The 17549-nt window shown below is 45.6% G+C and overlaps 1 protein-coding gene across 1 annotated transcript; it reads left to right on the plus strand.

Moving 5' to 3' along the window:
• Positions 1-3425: 3425 nt before the first annotated feature.
• LOC119402637 (uncharacterized) lies at positions 3426-16222 on the plus strand. The gene is made up of 7 exons (XM_037669760.2): positions 3426-3509; positions 4260-4473; positions 7909-7995; positions 9364-9429; positions 10757-10894; positions 13921-14037; positions 16094-16222. Exons 1-7 carry the CDS (start codon positions 3490-3492, stop codon positions 16220-16222), a joined length of 771 nt encoding a protein of 256 aa, XP_037525688.1. The 5' UTR covers positions 3426-3489.
• Positions 16223-17549: the final 1327 nt, after the last annotated feature.

Here is a 17549-nt window from a genome sequence, read left to right on the forward strand (position 1 = left end):
GCAGCTTGTGTGATGGCGTCATAGTCGCCATTGCCCCTTTTGCCGCGCTTGCGCTAGCAGGCTAATATTCAGGGGCTGCTTGTGAGTACGTGCCTGCGGAATGTGGAAGCCTCAAGAAAGTCACTGCCATCAGGCGACGACGATGATGATGCTGACGATCGCGGCGCAGCACATGCAAGGCGACTGAGCGCCAGCAGACGATGCAGGCAGCCCGGAAGTGCGTCACAATCGTGTGCCGTTTCACACACTAGGCGGCGTTAGTTGACCCGGTAGCTAAAGAGCTAGGCCGCCACCCCGATTCAATGGGGATGCTCCTAATATCCATCCAGCCATCTGGCTTGTCATTCTTGAAGGTCTCCCAAACTGAAACTGGGAATGGTCGGTAATAAACACACTGTAATTAATTATCCTTCGCGCGCTGCAGCAAGCGATGTGCCGTGTTATTACAAATAGGCTTCCAGCAACATATTGCAGGGAAAACTACACCAAACAATAATGTTTGTGTCAGTACCCATCTATCTATCTATCTATCTATCTATCTATCTATCTATCTATCTATCTATCTATCTATCTATCTATCTATCTATCTATCTATCTATCTATCTATCTATCTATCTATCTATCTATCTATCTATCTATCTATCTATCTATCTATCTATCTATCTATCTATCTATCTATCTATCTATCTATCTATCTATCTATCTATGTATCTATCTATCTATCCTCCTACGTCTGGGTGCTTTCGTGATCGCCACCTTAGCTTGGTGTAGAACAAAATTGGCACGGGAGGGTACGAGAGTTCGACGAATAAGACTGTTTGCCCATGGCATGAATAACGTGAAAATCCTGTCGCGTTTGCAGTCACACCCTTTCCTTTATGCACGTGTGGCGCATACCCGTATACCACGGACCACGGTAAGCGGGTATGCGCCACAAGTGATCGGTAGTTTATATTTTCCCAGGAATGGCGAGAACAGATATTGGTAATTTAAATGCGAGAGCGTAAAGAAAAACCGACATCGGCAGCATTGACCCCCGACGAATGCAAAGAATAAAAATCAGGATCCCAGCACGAATCGAACCCAAACACTCTGCATGGTAGATAGGTATTCTATCACAGAGCCACGCTACGTGTTGAAACTGCTTTGGAAAAAAAAATCAGGCAGCTCTGCTTCACAAGAAGGGAAGTTTGGTCTAGTTGGTGGTAGTTCATTTTGGATAGTTCGCAGCGCTAAAGTGACGAGGACAAAGTACGAAGAAGGCGACGACACGAGCGCTCACTCACAACTAAAGTTTATTCATAGGAACGGCGCGAAGAAACAAAATACAATAGCCAACCACGCATCAGCGGAGTCATCCAAGTGATGTCAAGAAGCCAGAACACGTAGACCATACGCGTGCGTCCAGAAAACAAACAAACTAAACTAAAAGAGATGAAAAGAAACTTTTTTCCCGCCTTAATCAGGATGAAAATCTGAAATTTAAAGATCGCAGCTATATTTCGCTAAGTTCAACAGACGGATGGCTTATGCACCTTTACCCTTCTCTGATAATGTTCTGATGTTCTGAATGTGTTGTGATGCTTGTGTGGGAACAAACAATCTGTGTGGCTCACCATCGACTCGCATCCACAATCTTTGCAGGCTGAGGGCAAGTGCTAACCGCCTGGAGCCCTCAGAGAAGACAGATGCTCTCTCAATGCATCGCCCGGTTTGTCGAATATATGCACGCCCGCATGACAATGGCAACCTGTAAACAACACCTGGCATGCATCTGACGTATCTGTCTTGTGCAAGCCGCGACGCAATGATCCGCACATTATAAGCAACGGTTCCTGGTATATTCGAGCAACATTTCACAATACCTTGCTGATCCACAGGAGTACATATGTACTGCTTATCACATCGGTATAAAAGCGGATAGTCCAGACAGCAAGCAAAATTCGAGTCGCCTGGACATTACACTTCTGTAGGGTCTTTTTACAAAGCACATTCAAGCACTGGCGTGGCTCTGTGGTAGAACACTTGACTTGTCATGCAGAATGCCTGGGTTCGAGTCCGATTCCAAGTGTGAATTTGCTTTCATGGGGATTCTTCGCTCATCGACAACGCCGCCGACGTTGGCATAGCATTTTCTGCGATAAGGGCTCTTTAAAGCGGTGCTGTCAAGGTTTCGATAGTATATTCTCGCTGTCCCTGGTACAAACTGTGAGTCATCTGTGTCGCATACCCGCATGCCCCAGGCCGTGGTATGCGAGTATGTGCCACATGTTACTGGTGGAAAGGGTTTCACGATGAACGCGATAGGATATTCTCGTTACTTTTGTCAAGACCTGTGTATCGTGTTGGTCGTGTACTGCTGTCCTGCTATGTCAATTTTGGTATAGACCATCTTAAGGAGACGACAACGAAAGCGCCCAGGCATAGGCGGCTAGACCGATAGATAGAAACGGCCAAAGTACCATTTGTATCGCTAAAAAATGCTTCCGATTTAAAGGTATTGTGTTGTTAAATTTGTTATTTGAATGCGCATAGAATTTCTTCAGCTACATCCCGGGCATTTGGAACCACGAATCGACTGATGGCCCTACCTACCAACCGAAAGCGTATCCAACGCCACGCACGCACGCACGCACGCCCGCACACACACACACACACACACACACACACACACACACACAAGCACGCACGCACGCACGCACGCACACACAAATCGTTTCACAGGAAATGTTGCTGGAGCCAACCTTTCGACAAGTGTACCTGCCTTCGCCAGCGCAGCAAGTGCCTTCCTCAGCCCCTTGTTTTTGTATACCTTGCTCACTCTGTTTCTAGGTTGTTTTAGTCAAGAGAACATCTCCTTTTAAGTTTCCAGAAAAGAACGAAAGGCGCGTAACTTCAGCATTCTGACACGTCTTCATGTCGAAACCTTGGCTAGAACGACCATTCATTTATCGACAAATCCTCATCACTTAAAGCTTCCATTTCCTAGAAACTTCCGTGTCGTTAAGATTTGTTGTAATCAACTAAACCTGACACAGCGAATCAAGCAGACGAAAAACAAGATATGAACATGCTTTCGGGACAAAAGTACAGTAAGCTCTCACTTAGCCGTTTATCTCCTACTTCAGATGCCCGCCACTGTAAGTTATAACTTATTTATATTCACATAATGGTATACAATTTCTTTAACATTCATTAGAGAAATATTAGCAACATTAAATCAATCGTTTTAGTCTACAGTGAGCCATTGGACAGACAACTGAGGTACCGCGTAAGCTCCCAACAGGGGATCTATTCTTCGCTCGGTGAGTCACCGCTTATCGAGCCAGGCGCGGAAGCGAGGCTTCAGAGAAACAAAAAAGAATAAAGAAAGAAAATACGAAGAGGAAAGTACGAAGCCCGCAATATCGCGGCTTTGCGCCCGGCACCAAGAGTCACACCCCACGCTGTCGTTGAGTTTTTATCGGTGCAGTTTCTGCAAGCTGCAAGATGGCGAAAAACAGTGAAGGGTTCGTTTCTTCATTTAATATGTTACTTAGGGACAGCGCTTGTACTTGGTCTAACAATACCTGCAGTGTATTCTGAATTTATGCATGTTATTTGTTGCATGTATATTGCCTAGACCACTAGCTCTGGATCTTGCGACTGGAAAGGTCGCGCCATACTTGTTTGCCGCTCGGATCAACGGATATTTCCGCTTGCTTGTGTTACTGAAGGAGTAGGTTGAGAAAGAGGACAGGTAATCACTTGAAGCGTCGCAACGAGGCATCCTTAAAAACAGGAATACAAGTTTGTGTAAGCGCTCCTTCTCTGTGTTTGAGCAAGAAAAATTGTGAATTACTTGAAAAGCGGTGATTTGCATCGATAAGATCAGCACAGTAGTTTATTAGGGTACCTATGCGCATGTGCAGTACGGACCTGGGTGGAGGTGTTTCGTTCGACATTAAACGTCATTTAATTGTTAGTAGCCGCCACTCTGTCACTGCCTCTGCTCTCCGGCTCTAAGTTTTTTTTCCAATTTGCACGTTTTGGTAGCTTTCTTGGAGTGTTGGAATGCTGGCAGTGTATCTGACTCGCAGGTGGTGACCAACTTTTGCATGGTCCTTAATGCAAATTGGTTGTAATGAGATTGCTTTATATCTTATAGAGAGCGAATCTTTTTGAAATAAAATTGTACATATTGCCTGATGTCACGAATTCGGACGTGCTCGTCGTTCAGGATAAGCGAAAATCATGCCAAAGTTTTCTGTGTTTTACAGAACATACGTGAAGATCGCAATCTCAGAAAAGAAAGAAGTTATGTGCGAGCTTGTTGGAAAAAGGCCGAAGAACCTTGACGCGTGTGAAGAGTGCCAGAATTATATGCAAACATGGGTCACTCTAAGATGCGATCACAAGGTCTGTAATGAATGCTTCAACGAGTACCCAAGTTACATCTGCTCAAAAGACAAGAAAAGGACTACCAAAGGCAAGGTAATGATCATTCCTGTATTCTTAAAGTTTGCGTCATTATGTGGCACAAACATTAGTCCTCACTTTGAGCTTTCTACGCGGGTAAGCGAAGTCCGGTAGTAGACTTTAAACGCAATAGTATGCAAGGTTAAGCGAAATATTTTGTTTTATGTTCAGTTGAAGTGACCTAATGGTAGAGCGTTTTTCCAATTTGTACAATATGGAATGATGTCTGATTGCAATATTTGCAGGATTCTTTAATGCCTTTGGCTTTATTATTATTCTCGTTTGCTCTTTCCGGAAAAGGAGTCGCCAGGGCCATTTAATGGCGCCAGCATAGCGCTTCCTCCATCTTGCTTCATTTCGCACAACTTGGGGAGGGGGGGAGGGGTGTGCTATCATTCCCTGTAAAGCCGTTTTCGCCTCATGGCGCCCTGGCATCCAGCGAGTTAGCGTGGTTAGCGTCTCTGCCGCCGTGCGAGGGATGGCGCTGCTCCCGCGGTAGTGCTATATTGTCTAATTTGTCTTATTTGTCGGCTGTCCGCAAATATTGTCTTATTTGCGGGAAGCTGAGATGATATACAGCGGCTGGCGGATATATGCGGAAGCGATGGTGAAGCTCTAGGACTAGGATTTAGTGCAACAAAATGTGGATTGATGGTATTCAATGACCCCAATGATTCAGCGGTGTCAATACGGGGCCAAAAAATACCTAGGGTAAGCGAATACAAGTACCTCGGAGTATGGGCAAATGAGGGTGATAGGTACATGGAGGTGCAAGAAAAAATTACACCATGTCCCACTAAAGGGAATCATGAGGGGATGCGAAGCAGCAGTGGGGGTGCACACCAAGTTTCAGTTTACGTTCACTCGGCGTTTCCGTTAGTGTGTGCGGTTTGCACTTAGTATTTGTGTTATCCTTACGTAGCGAGCCCTGCGCTGCTGCTGCTCCGCGATCTCGATCTCGGCAGAGGTTGGAGTGCTGCAGCAACTGGCGCCGACGTTGACGTTACAACTCATCTGAACGGGAGCGAAGCGAGAATGACGGAAGCCGACCGAGCGCACGCGCTTATATGAAATGGGGGAGGGAGAGAAGAGAGTGGGGGACAGGCCGTATTTGGCTGCGGCGCGGCTGCATCACGTGGGAGGAGAGGCTGCGCCGCGGCTGCAGCGCGGGGAAGGAGAGGAGAGAAGGCGACCGAACACCTGCGTAAAGGAGGAGAGTGGGAAAGAGAGTAGGCGCATGCGCAATGGAGCGCGGACGCCACCGGATCAAGCTTGCTCATAAGATGCTTCGCATCTAAAAGCCTCGGCAGCAAAGGAAAAAAGGAACGCTGCAATAATGAAGAACAGATCATTATGGGGATAGGTGCTTCGACGTCTGTGGGAAGGTTAAAGGTTCTGGAGCTTACATTCGGGAACTCAGTGGTGTTCATGGGGTCAGATGTGCAATCAGAAATGGATGTGAATCAAAGGACTGTGGGACGCACCACGTTGGGCGCTGCCTCACATTGTCACTGCCCCGTTATAAAGGGTACTCTCAGAGCATCCGTCCGCTGGCATCGATTCACCCTAGGTTGCGCCGCCCTGTCAGCGTGGTAAGCGAACGAGCAGCGAACCTCTTTTTAGGGGCGAAGCACCTTAAGGCCGAGGCTTGTCCGTCCGTTTGGCGTCCGTGTTCATTCGGAGTCCGTGCGCAAGGCACAGCGCCGTGTAAAATCGAATCAGGTTTAGCAATAGACTAATATCAATCATAATTATGACAAAACAATATAAAACTCCTACAAGCACAAACCCCTTATACTAGTCGGCGACTTCAACGTAGACATTGTGGACCTTAGGACCTAGCTTTGTCGTCGACTCTTTATGTCACTTCATGTCACTTTATGTCCCTTTCTGTCACTCAGTTTACATTATATGGGGCAACGCTCGGGTAACGTTACCGTTACTCACCCATACGATACCCAGAGCTTCGCCCACTCGTCATGATTCGCTTCGTGGAGATGCGTGGATTTTTGTTTTTGGCAAGGCTGTGGACGGTCCATGATGAAAAGGGGGGCGCGAATAACATGACACACAGGAAAAGATGGACACAGGACGACGTGTGGACATTCGTCTCCCGTGGGAGCCCCGTGGAGGCGATTCCGCGGCTCGGTCCCACGGGCTTCCAGGCTGAGCCGAACGTCGGCGACACCGTATTTGCGGTCATTCTATGTGTTATGTTGTTTGTGTGCATTGTGTTCTCTTTGTGTTTTATTCGGTTATTTGACATGTAACCAGTTACTTGTTAGATTCGGCTGGCCAGCTCACAGTTGCAAAATCGGTTAATAAATGTACACGTGTTCGTTGCTCGACGGCGTGGACTGTGTTCGTTTGTTCCGAAAGCGGCGCTCTTTCGATCCCACAAACTGATTTGTTATTTTCTAAACATTTTATATCTGAATAATGCTAAGTAACTTGTTCTTTCGTATTACCAAAAGTGAGGTACTCTGTAATCTGTATTTGGCTCGCAATGTGTAGGAAATACTGCTGATGCCTCGAATTGACGTTTATATACAAAACGTAGTTTGTTACTCGTCGTGTGAGCCTTACACATAACGATTTAAATGAGCGTTATTATTTTTGAAGAAAGACTGAAACACTTGTTGCCGATGCCCGTGCAATGTTTCGAATGTTTCGTTTTCGAAAATAAAACAAAAGATTCAGAAAACACACACTGAAAGTGTAGCCTAAATCACGAAGCTGTCTACGATCGCTGTAATAACATACGTTTTAGTCCATTGAATGTTTGAAAATTGCAGAAAAGATATTTGCTGAAGAAAATGCAACAATATACACCTCTATTTTTCAGCAGAGATTTCACTGCTTGAATGACTCCATGACAGTATTCTACAGATATGCCGATTCTACGCGAGGGAAAGATGTTTCAGAGCAAGTGAAATTTGATGTTTTCTTTCTGTTTGCGCAATATAGAGTCTTGATTCTCAAGATTCCTGGATAAGGCAAATTGCAAATTTCATATTTTGCACTTTTACCTGTTTATCCTTTATGTTCAATATTCATGCATCTTATTGGGACTTAATCGAATTGCGATGTTATTTCTACAATATCAACAGCTCACTGCAGCAATTATCGTTTTAATGAGGATTACTAAGGAATGTACGGAGCTTTTTTTTTCTCTATTGCACACAATTTAGGCATGAAGGCAGGATCAACTCTCTCCACGTCACAAGGTACAGAAACTGAGTACCTGAATGGTGATCGTTCTACTGACAATACTATCATCCACTTAGCAAATTGCTTTGACCAGAAGATATAAGAAGCAAAGAGGCCCCGTGATTTCAGCCTTTTATCCATATTTTTTTTGTCAAATTGAAGTGTCACCGGGCTCCTGCAAGGCCTCCTAAAATCATCAGGTTAACACCCTTAACTATTTCGTTGTGCTCAATTTTCCAGGCCAGGACAGAGGGATGCAACAAATTACGAAATTCGAGAGTTTACTGTCCGGCATGCCAAGAAGAACATACGTGCACAAACATCACCGTAAGCTTTTCCTCTTTTCCATAACATGGAGTGTGATGTCCCTATAATAAAGATAACTTCCAACAGAAAGGAACTTGGTAACATTGTATACCTCTAATCGCAGTTATTCTGCCTGAGCATAACTTGCACGATTCCATATAAATAAGAACTACACTCAGCTACCATATCGACGCGTGAAGTTATTATTCAAATTCGAGGAAAATCAAAACATCCTAGGGTCGCGAAAGCTGGCTGTTTCATAGAACGAAGTAAAGATTACAATTTCACTGTGCTCAGCGATAATCTTGCGAAAAGATGTGAAAATTTTCAAAAGAATCTTCTTAAGGACGCTGGAATGTTCCTGCCGGCAATGTAGCTACGCAGAAAGTTCGCGCTCGATCTTTCTGCGTGCTTCAGCTTGCGTGGTGCACTGTTTCTCGATGTGCTCATATATTGATTAGAACGAACCAATTAGTCTTTCAGATATTCTTTTTCTCTCAGCAGATACGTGCTAAGAGTATAAATAGGCCCCTGGAAAGAACGAAAGAAATATTCCTCAAGTGCAACGAACCTTAAAGGATGACATGGGAAACCAATGCCCAAATGTTGGCATTACACTTAGTTGTCTGATTGAAGTGTGCTAAAATGTGTTAAATTCTGTGGCAGAAGACTTGCTTCAGATTAGTCAAAGATGTCTCGTATGTAGAGATGGCAAGTAGTATGCAAATTAACAAATATTTCCCGAACTCCTCAAGAGAACTATCGGCAAGCTCACTGAGGAAGTTGAAATGTTCAGAAGTGCTGGTTGTTTCATGATTAAGCGCAGAAAGCAGTGCTATACGGCGGTATATGCGCCTTCCTTCGTTCCATCGTTTAGCGTGTTTTCTGCGCCAAATGTTCCTACTGGGGGGCAAGCTCGTAAAAGTTTCTAATAACGTGGAAGCATCGCTTAAAAGATTGCTTTATTTTCTTCCCTCTCTTCTCTAGTCTGTCAATCCCGTTCCCCATCCCTACACAGAGTAGCATACTAGCGGTATACAGACGCCGGCAAAAATCTCTGTTTTTCTAATAAAGAGTATCTCTCTCCACTCTCCGCTTAGCAAAAAAAAAGAAGGGTTAAAATCGCGATTGCGGCGGCAGAATTACGAATTCTCAATTCAAAAACGTTCTCGTATATAGCTTTAGCTGAGCTTTCTAAAACATGAAGTGCAGAAAGTTAGTCCGGCGTGATCCAGTGTGGCGTTGCACTTAACGAATGTAAAGTTCCCTTACTCCAAATAAATGTATACCTAGGTTCACTGTTTTTTTACGTAAGGCATGTGTAATGCACGCCCAGTCGCTAGTGTAAAATCTTACTATATGCCAATAATGAAATACCATTGATTGCAGAACCATATCAGTTGTAAGCACCCGGAACTGCTGGAGAACGCTGATGAATCCGTTAGACCACCCTACGTAAGTATTTGATAGATTAATCTTGACGAATTCAGCCTGATGAATAAGCTCACCGTCTAATAACTGCCCAACATTTTATTATTGAGTGAATTGGTGTACGCTTTGGTAAATGTAAAGAAACCTGCCGGGCTCTTCTATTGCTCTTAGCTCTTTGAACGAGCACTGCAGTTTGCACAGGGGATGTGATGTAGGTTCCTTTTTTTTTACTCTTATTATTATGGCGAATAGCATACGATCACACTTTGCTTCGTTTTTCTCTTTTACAGTCCTCTTATTTGAATGGCCATCCTCTTCTCAAATAACGTAAAGAGGGTTGTTACTTGTAAGACTGAAAGCAGTTATTCCTTTCATTTTTTCAACATAGGAAGATTCATTAATCCTGCGAATTAAAACATGGCAGTAGTATACATCTAATGATGACCGTAAAGGTTTTGTGTGTAGAACCGACGTTATTAGGGTACATTTTAAGTTTCTTTGCATTGCTGCTGCTTGCACCCTTGACGGCAAGCATGGAACAGTGGGAGTAGCAAACATATTTATTTGGTTTAGATATTTAAAGCTATGGGTGAAGTAGGCATCTACAGCAACTCCTGTTCTTTGGGTAGGGCCTAAATCTGTTACTGAGGTGCGTTTGATGTCATGGTTTGTCTTACAGGAGAACGTGAAAGACGCGATTTTGAACGCCTCTGGCAGGTGCAGGGTGACTTACAGACTGTTCTACGGATGGGGTTCGGCTTCGCTGTTTGACATTTACCTTGTCCGTTCTGTATTTTTAACAGTTATACGAACAGTGCTAGGTAGACGCACACGCGTGACAACCGTTGGATCGGTGCATTCGATGTTTCATGACCTCTTCAATTCAACGTCATGACATGCCAAAATAAGAAAATATTGATTTAATAGTCCAAAATGACGGCGCCTATGTGTCGAAAGTATGATCTATTGTATGACAAAGAGGTAGAATAAAAGCAGCAAGTGCACTTGGAAAATAAGCGGACGTTACTTTGTTTCGAACAGTCTCCTGACACGATGAACAGTAAGGAGAAGGGAGGGCCGGCATTTTGATATCGCATGTGCGATGCGAGTTTTACCGCTGTATTTTTTTGTAAAGGAAATTACTTATACTTACTGGTAATGAAACCATATCGCAGGCAGTTTCCTTTTTCTGCGATGGACTGATTAAGTGGTATGCGGTATTGGGGGAGGGGGGTCGCGTAATGTCCAATTAAAATACATTTTATGAAAAAAGAGCAACAAATTAACGAAAAACATACTTTGAAAACTGATTTTATCTTTCTGATTGCTCCGTGTCTTTCCATATACTCAGACAGAAGCGATGGCCCGCAGTGAGACTGAACCACAAAGGGGCGAAGAAAAGAGGGAGCGGCTGTGGGGCAACCCACCGCAAGCATTTGATGCACCTGCGACGCACACAGGTTCAGATAGCAAGTTCGACGCTGACATGGTATGTGCATTCTTGAACCCCTGAAACAGCAAGAATAGATACACTTAGAAATCGCGTGTTGTTTCTAGGCAGTTTCTATCCTGCAACAAACATTCGTCCCACGACCGTGGAGATAGAGTTAAGAATTTGTAGTCGCTTCAAACCAAATTTCAGCACTTCAGTTGCCCACTGACCTCAGTTCAGAACTTGCATATAGGCCTGGAGTGTATGTGTGACCATATTTTGACATCTACAGGATTTTGGTAATGTATCTCACATGTACACAACATGTAGTCGACAGGAGGTTGGTAATCTACCTCCAGCCAACAGGAGGTAGATTACCAACCTCCTGTTGACTAGATGTTGTGCACATGTAGTACACAGCCCTCCTTCACACAACAAAGACAGCTGGTTAGAATTCTCTTCGTTGGATGTTTTGTTACTAGTGCGCACGTGTTCTTCCGTCCTCAATACTAGCACAAACAAATGGATGCAACAGTGTTTCCCAGCAAAAATTGCCAATTATAGCGAAACTTTTCGCGGTCTATCGGAACTAAGTGATATCTGCATTGGTTTCACTAAGAGTGGCATTGCCACTGACAGTAATTAGATATGAACACAAAGTTTTTATCTAAACAAGCGTCACAGTTCTTTAACTCACAAATACGTCGTTCTTGTTTGTACACACACCTATGAAAACCTGGAGTGTACAGCGAGCCAAAGCCTGTCGCTATTTAAAATGGACTTTATAGATGTTATTATTTTGATCTCGAAATACATGAAACGTTGCGCTCATTCCGTTCCCACCACTTTGTCTACATGCCACAGTGTAGATCTGCCTGAATTCGTGTTATTACATGGGCATATCAGAGAAGATACCTGCAAAAAGGTTCGTTGTATGATGCTTAAATTGTGACTAATTCATTATAAGAGGACAACCAGGTAACCTTACAGCAAAGATAATCACCGGCCTTAAAGGGCCCCTCACCAGGTTTGACAATTTTGAGCTGACGAGCGCAATGCATGCACTCGGCGTTCACGATTACGTCTGCCAAAATTTGCAACGCTACGCGCCGCGTAAATGGGTCAAATTTCAAGCTGAACGCTGCTTTCCCTTCTTCTCGCGTCCGCGCGCCCAGAGAATGAGGGGATGACGTACATGAGAGAATGGCCCTACGTAGATGGTAGTGCTGTGACGTCGCTCCTCTACGTAGACGACTGTGCTCTGACGTCGCCAACAGTAGCACGTGACACTGTGATAATTATTTTGACACGACGTGTAGTTTGTGTAATTTGTTGCTTGAATGGATGAATAAAACTTGAGAGCAATGATAAAACACGCAAACGAAATGTGTGCGTTTTCTTTTTTTAATTTTTACTGCGAATCGCAGCGAGATTCGAGACTAATCTACCTCCGTTTCGCACGCGTTCGTGTTCTCGCGCTTTGCGCATCGTGGAGACGCCACCCTTTGCAAAGAAACTAATTTTCTACCGCGATCCAGCGCTCATTAGGCTCATTTATCCTCCCGCGTCTAACTAGATGTTATGCGGCACACCGCTAGTCTCGCGTCCGTACAAATGTTGCAGCTTTCGTGCTCAGTTATAGGTTAAAAGCCAAGTGATCGGCGAGGGCGCATTCGGCATAACTTGCAGAGATGAATCGCAAAGAACGCCGCCACAACACCGCTCGCGTCTCGGGGGCTCGGGCTGGTTCGGGCACGTCATGCACTCGTGACATTTTGTGCGCATGACGTGTTCATGCGTATGCGTTATGTGATCCTTCTGCTCGCGTGCCGAAGAGGGCAGGGAAGGGATTTGGCTTGCGAAGGCTACACGGGGCGAGCGGCAAGGGTTTGCAGCTCACCTCCTCGCATCATGGTTTCGCGCCGCTAGAAATTATTGTTTTTCTCAGCTTCTAACCGACCGATTAGAAAAACTCTTGTGGCAAAATGCCCTTTATTGGGCCCGCAACAACGTGCAATGTCTAACTAAAATTCGTTAGGTCTCCTGGTGAGGGGCCCTTTAAAAGAGCCCCTAAACCACCCAGATGTCGGAATTTAGTTGTGGTGTTGCAGCTCTGCACGAGCCTACAACGAACACGCAGCCGTGAAATTGGTTGAAACAGTATCGTAATAGCGCAGTTACACGCGTTTGATGATCCAAAAGAGGCCCTCCCTCGTTCCGCTCTTTCCTTCGCAATGCTTCGTCCATCGACTCGTCTCTCCAGGGGCGTAGGCAGAAATTTTTTTCGGGGGGGGGGGGGGGGGTTCAGCCATACTTTTAGTATGTTCGTGCGTGCGTTTGTATGTGTGCGCATATATATACGCAAGCAAAACTGAAAATTTTTGGGGGTAGGGATTAACCCCTCTTCCTTGGCTACGCTCCTGCGTCTCTTTTACTAGCCAAGTTCTCCTGTTCGCCGTGCGAGGAGATAGAGCAGCGAGCGCGCGTACCTGCGAACAGACAAACATGTTCTTTCTGTGGATGACATGAGCAGACTGAATGTTGACGTCACGTCAAACGCCGAGGATTACCGAAAGGCCCGGAGAGAAAAGATATTGTTCATTGGAATTCGTGGGGCGGCTGCGGCTCGTAGCGCTGTCGCGTTTGGCATTGTTCGTGACGCCATTTTGATATTGATGCGCGTTTACTTGAAATGCTAGACAATTATCGAAGGTGGCTTAGAGGCTCTTTAATTTATCTATTTTATACCATTCCTGTAAAATTATTTTGCTTCAAGTTGTTGACACTGAGGAAACTTTTCGGCGTAAATTCAACGAGGACACATAACACAAAGAAACAGGACGGGCGCCAATTTCTTTGTGTTATGTGTCCTCGTTGACTTTGCGCCGAAAAGTTTCCTCAGTTATGAACCAGTACCATCTAGCTCAAACTATGATTCTGCTAGAACAAATGTCTCACAAATTTGTAATGTAGCAGCATAATATTTTCGCGCGGCTTAGGACACTGGTGCCTATTGAAATCAACTAGTATATCTTGATGTTCTTGACTCAATCATTGACTGTGGTCGCCATTCTTCGTTGCAGCTGACTGAGGACGAGTCCTCGGACTCCGCTCCACCTACTTCTGATGAAGCATCGCTTGATAGGGACATTGGAACCTGTAGACACTGCAACACTGCCTTGGAAAAGAAAGAGATTCCAGTAAGAGATCGCTTCGCCTTTCAATGCGAACAGCCTTGTCTGGCCTTTTGCACGTTCTCAATGTCGGCGATCGGCTCTTCACTGCTGATAGAAAAATGAGCGAGTAGCACCTAATGAAGTAGGGAGGACTGTCGCGCAGGTGAGGTCGTATAGCGAAATCCGGCTTTTGCATTTTCCTGTGCTGCCCACTGCCGTTTTGGTAGGGTTTTGGTAGGGGCCGGAACAACTGGTATAGCCAGAACGAAAGCCTCCGAGACCAGGCGTTTCGCGAATTTTCCGCTAGGGTAAGGGCGCATGCGCAGTGGCATCGTGAAAAAGGCGGATTGAGGTTATCGAGGGGACGAGGAAAAGCACCGATGTGTACGGACCTCGCTGGTTTGTCGGAGGGGCTTTGACGTCACGCCGTACATTGGTAAGTATTGTAGGTCGGTGAAGCGGTAGAATAGCATGCAATGATTGCGGCAGAAAAAATGACAGTTTCACAATCAAAGAGAAGCATTGACAGTAGTACCAACGTATGGCGTTCCACTTAAAATCTTAGGGCTGTGTTTCAACTATACGTGGATGCGACACATCGACGTGTTGCAGCGCGCAGGGAAACGACTCCTACTGAAAAGAAACAACAGTGCCCTGACAGTCGCCAAGAATCTTTGTTTGATACTCGTGTAATGAAGAAATAGCATCGCCGATAGCTCTGCTGGCATCACGCCGCGGTGGTGCACAAAAGTTGGCTATGATGAGAAAGGTTGGTTTGTCGTTCTCAAATAGATACAGTGGAACAAGGGAACTGCCAAGAGAGCTGAGCCAGCCGAAAGAGAGGAGAGAGCGCTGCCTTTTGAGTTGCAGAAGTAAGTCCGTTCCTCAAACCCCTAGTGCTACTCGGAAAGAAAAAAAAAATCACAGCATATCCACGTGGTGAATGATGATGAGTGGGGCTAAGCTCCGGAGAGAATCATCGGTAAACCGTGAATGTTCTGTGTAACGCCCCATCAATCATCATACGGAGAGTGAGAAACACTGTGTGCATATTACAAACATGAAACGTTTATTTTTCTTAATTAGATGATGCTTGGCTTGCGTTGTCCCTTCATTATCACGGCTTTATGGTCCGTGAAGTGAACGGACAGCGGTTCTTGTACGGGTTGCAACTAGAAATTAGAAAATGCCAGGTCTATACACGTCCCTCGGATGGTCTTCTCGCCGCAGCCGTGCAGCTTGTCGAGCAGCTTCGGCTTCGCGGGCCCTCACCTCAGGATTCTGTCTGCGAGTGCGCGCTGCCGCCGCCTTCCGTGCCCTCCGTTCCGCAGCATTGTCTTCCATCTGGCGACTCCGAGCTAAAGAGAAAGCGTATCGAGAGGGAGCCTCATGGCGCGTTACTTCTGAAATGTTGTCTTCGGGTATCGTTGAAAACACGGGACGTAATAAAGAAGAAAGAACGCCGCACAGGCGAACACGCACGAGAGTGTCACTCGTCAACGTCGTCTTCTTCTTCTACTGCATACCAGAACGCGCGCAGTAAAGAAGAAAGAATGCCACACAGGCGAACACACACGAGAGTCTCACTCGTCCACGTCGTCTTCTTCTTCTACTGCATACCAGAACGCACGCTTCTCACGAACTAGAGGTGGCTACTACAAACCTAGAAACCTACAAACGGAGGATGGACAGACCCACGGCATAAGGAGCTTCGCCCCTAAAAGGAAAAGGGTGGGGGGTACCCAGGTTCTATGTCGCTTTTGGTCCCATTGACAGGGGTGTGGTGTGCGGGTGCAGGCATGACACTGAGCCATGAATCCCGCGAGGTTGAAGCAAATGACACCATTGCACTTTTGCAGTTCTCTTTGCGTTGTCATTTCATCGTATTGCATGGCTCTACAAAGACAGTGCATTGCACAGCGCTGAAGGTTCCCAATTTTTTCTCTTTCGTGAGACTTCCTCCACACTGCCGGTTTCTGCACAACAGTTTTTTGCAGGATTGAACTATATTCTCTAGGAGAAGAGCAATTACAATAGACATGCCTGATTTGTACAAAGTTCCTTTTTTCTTTAATTTCAGGGGCATGAAGAAAGGTGTCCGGACCTAGGCGTACAGTGTCCGTTTTGTAGTGAAGAAATGGCATTCAAGACTGTCCAAGGTCACATAAACACTGCCTGCCCAGTAAGAAAAGGAGAACAGTCCGGGTAACACATCCAGGTGGCCGCTTCGTTTTCTTACGTGGATTGTGTAATGGTGCTCATCTTAAAACGGACTACATATACTTCTCGCGTGGCTTAATTGGAAAAGGTGGACGCTTATCTGTTACTTCGTATTTGGCACGGAACGCTCAAGCGGTGAAAATGTGATCCGATCATTCCCTGAACGAGGATCATTCAAAGATCTCGTTTTTAAAGGAGAGTGTCTAATTGCAGGTGCTATAGTGTCGTAAGCACTTTATTTGATCTGTACGTCTCTTCAGAAACTGAAGTCCTGTTCGTCCTGTCATTGTAACCACCGCAGTTGGAGGACGCTTGAGCTTCGCCTACAAGTGTAGAACGCCATAGCGTAACCGGGCCCCGTTCGCATCCCCTTCTCAATCGGTAGCCTCACTTCGCTTCTCGGTGGACACCTGAACCATGCCGCAAGGGAAGGAACGTCTGTTCGCGTAACACTGGCCGTTTAAAACTATCCTACAATGCCTACAGCAAGTATACTTGCGCAGTGCGCACTACGACATAATTCTTCCCTTTGCGAATCAGCGAAGTACCCACTACGCTTCCGTAAGGCAACAAGCGAACCTACGCGGCTGCTCACGTTATGGTGCTTTTGCTGATGATGATGATTACAGATGTCTGAGTGCTTTCTAACGGGTGGGCTTTAAACCACTCACTCGTTGCGCTATCATATGCCTTGACGCCTGTCGCGATGGTACGCTTGTGCCACACAACATTACATTAGTTAAGGAGACTCTTGGCATGTCATTACATGACATTCGTATAGGGCTTTTTTTAGAAGCAGTTTTAAGTAATGGCGCGGTTGTGTGGTAGAACAACTGTTTGCCACGCAGAAGGCCTGGGCTCGATTCCCACTCTACCAAAGTTTTTAGATGCGAAGTATCTTAAGGCGGAGCTCAATCCGGTGGTGGTGGTGTGCGGCGTGACCACCCTTACTGCGCATGCGCATACCCTCTCCACACACCTTCTCTTACTTACCATCGTCATCCATCATTCTTTTTCTCCCCTTTCCCCACCCCCGGTGTAGAGTAGCAGGGTAGAGCATAATATCGCTCAGGCCGACCTCTCTGCCTTTCTACAAATAAACCTCTCTCTCTCTCTCTACGCAGCTGCTCACGTTATGGTGCTTTTGCTGATGATGATGATTACAGATGTCTGAGTGCTTTCTAACTCACTCGTTACGCCATTCATATGCCTTGACGCCTGGCGCGATTGTACGCTTGTGCCGCACAACATTACCTTAGTTAAGGAGACTCTTGGCATTACATGACATTCATATAGGGCTTTTTTTTTTTTCAGAA

The sequence above is a fragment of the Rhipicephalus sanguineus genome, chromosome 8 (genome assembly GCF_013339695.2).
Source record: "Rhipicephalus sanguineus isolate Rsan-2018 chromosome 8, BIME_Rsan_1.4, whole genome shotgun sequence".
NCBI classification, from domain to species: domain Eukaryota; kingdom Metazoa; phylum Arthropoda; class Arachnida; order Ixodida; family Ixodidae; genus Rhipicephalus; species Rhipicephalus sanguineus.